The sequence below is a fragment of the Copidosoma floridanum genome, unplaced genomic scaffold (assembly GCF_036245765.1).
Source record: "Copidosoma floridanum isolate Cflo_tuat_1 unplaced genomic scaffold, Cflo_Japanese_pri ptg000021l, whole genome shotgun sequence".
NCBI lineage: Eukaryota > Metazoa > Arthropoda > Insecta > Hymenoptera > Encyrtidae > Copidosoma > Copidosoma floridanum.
Window position 1 is genome coordinate 32,690,267 of NW_028321898.1, and position 1,913 is coordinate 32,692,179.

General features: G+C 54.4%; 1 protein-coding gene across 1 annotated transcript; it reads right to left on the bottom strand.

The window, feature by feature from the left end:
* Nucleotides 1-321: 321 nt before the first annotated feature.
* LOC106642975 (homeobox protein Nkx-2.3) lies at nucleotides 322-1,518 on the bottom strand. The gene is made up of 3 exons (XM_014357918.2): nucleotides 1,161-1,518; nucleotides 990-1,078; nucleotides 322-918 (listed from the first exon to the last, which is right to left on the bottom strand). The coding sequence occupies exons 1-3, from the start codon at nucleotides 1,516-1,518 to the stop codon at nucleotides 322-324; spliced, it is 1,044 nt and encodes a 347-aa protein (XP_014213404.2).
* Nucleotides 1,519-1,913: the final 395 nt, after the last annotated feature.

Consider the following 1,913-nt stretch of genomic DNA (forward strand, 5'->3'; position numbering starts at 1 on the left):
GTGAAAAATCATTATAGTCTTTATTCCACACGAAAGGGTAAAAATATTCTTTGGTTCCATAAGTACTACACTGTATTAAAATGTCTTACGAATAACAATATAATATGCACCAACACAAGTAGGCTCTACTTATACACCCCAGGCCAATTGTCTTTTGAGGCAGCCGTGCAAACCCCTTACCTTATACACATAAACCATTAGGTAATTGACGTATGGTGATCAACGCACAACGAGAGCAAACGAGGGTCATCACCCATGCTATAGACCCATGAAAAACACAACGCGTCCATATAAATACGTATGTACGTATCAACGAGCCGTTCACCACAGCCTCTGAAAGTTCTGATCGGTGTCCGTGAAGTTGTAGTAGGGCACCTGGTACGAGTTGGCGTTGGCGTAATTCCCAAAGTTAAAGTCCACGCTGGGCTCGAGGGCCTTCGGGTCGGGGAAGGGCGCGAGCTCACCGGCGCAGTGTTGGTGGCCCTTGTACTCGATCTTCGGTGCCCTGTCCTCGCCGGTGTTGGGGACGAAATTCGCGCGGTACTCCACGGCCGGCACTGCCCCGTGACTCGACCTACCGGCCACTTCGGGGTGGCCCGCGAACTCGGGGGCGGCCATGTGGTACTCCGGGGACGCGTTGCTGGCGCACTCGGGCCGGAAGGGCCAGTAGGCCGGGCTCGGGACCTCCTGGACGTTCGGCTTGCCGTCCCGGATGAGGACGGGCACCGGGACCTTCTTCGGCGGCTGGAGCTTCTCCGACTCCTCGAGGCGGGCCCGCTTGTTCTTGTAGCGCCGGTTCTGGAACCAGATCTTCACCTGGGTGCTGGTCAGCTTCAGCGACTGGGCCAGCATCTCGCGCTCCGGCGCGCTCAGGTACCTCTGCTGCTTGAACCTCTGCTCGAGCTCGTACACTTGGGTCTGAAACGCATTTGGCTCGTCATTACTCTGATCGAACGAGGCCAATTTTTAAGCTAAATGCGTCGTCTCACCTGCGAAAAGAGCACCCTGGGCTTTCGCTTCACCCGCTTGCCGGACTGGTTCTTCCTGAGCTCCGTTTTACTCGAAGTCACCAAGTTTCCTGCGAATAAGGTAATAACAATGAGGGACAAACGTCGGCGCTACTAGTTTTAACGCGACGAAGCATCGGCATGTATAATTACCGTCCTCGACGACGGCCGAGGGGTTGTTTTCCTGGTAGGGCGGCGCGACCTGGCTGAGCTGCTGGACGTGGCTCATCGGCCCGTAGCCCTGGTAGCAACCGACCCCGGCGCCACTCTGCTCCTTGAGCTTGTCCTGGAGGTCCCAGCTGTTTTCCGGAATCATGCCGTACCCGTAGTAGTCCGCGTGGGGGATTTGCTCGTTTGTGGACGGGACCATCGGTAAGGTCGTTTGATGATGATGATGATGCTGGTGCTCGTGCTGGTGGTGGTGATAGCAATCCATTTCAATTTGTTGCTCCGCGCTAAGTATGTCCCGGACACCGAACGGCGTTGCGGACGCTGCGTTGGCCAGCAACATTTTTTAGCGCATCTTTGGTCCAGCCGGTGTCACGTCGTGTATATTTTGGTTTATCATTGGCACACTCACCACAAAAAAAAAAAAAAAAAAAAAAAAAAAAAAAAAACCTGTTTTTGTAGAAAGCACAGACACCGTATAGGTGGGAAATTCACCTGTTTTGCGACCGACCGCAAAGAAAGCACTTTCAATTGTCGATTTGGGATCGCGCACGAGGTGACAGGTGAAACCGAGGGAGGCAGAGAACACAAGGGTAGGAGCAGCCACACGCACGAGTTGTTGGTTCGGAGGGTGGCTGTGTAGTGTGTCTTGGCATGCACGGCTCGGTTGGCTTTGCTCGTCGAGTCAAGTGTCGGTTCTGCGGGCGCACACCGAACAAGATCCTGCGCTCACACGCG

Excerpts from the sequence above, each read along its gene's own strand:
- LOC106642975 (XM_014357918.2), bottom strand. The coding sequence starts at position 1,518 with ATGTTGCTGGCCAACGCAGCGTCCGCAACGCCGTTCGGTGTCCGGGAC. Across the intron at positions 1,079-1,160 it reads CTCGGCCGTCGTCGAGGACG|GAAACTTGGTGACTTCGAGT; the intron begins GTAATTATACAT and ends CCTTATTCGCAG. Across the intron at positions 919-989 it reads CCAGGGTGCTCTTTTCGCAG|ACCCAAGTGTACGAGCTCGA; the intron begins GTGAGACGACGC and ends AATGCGTTTCAG.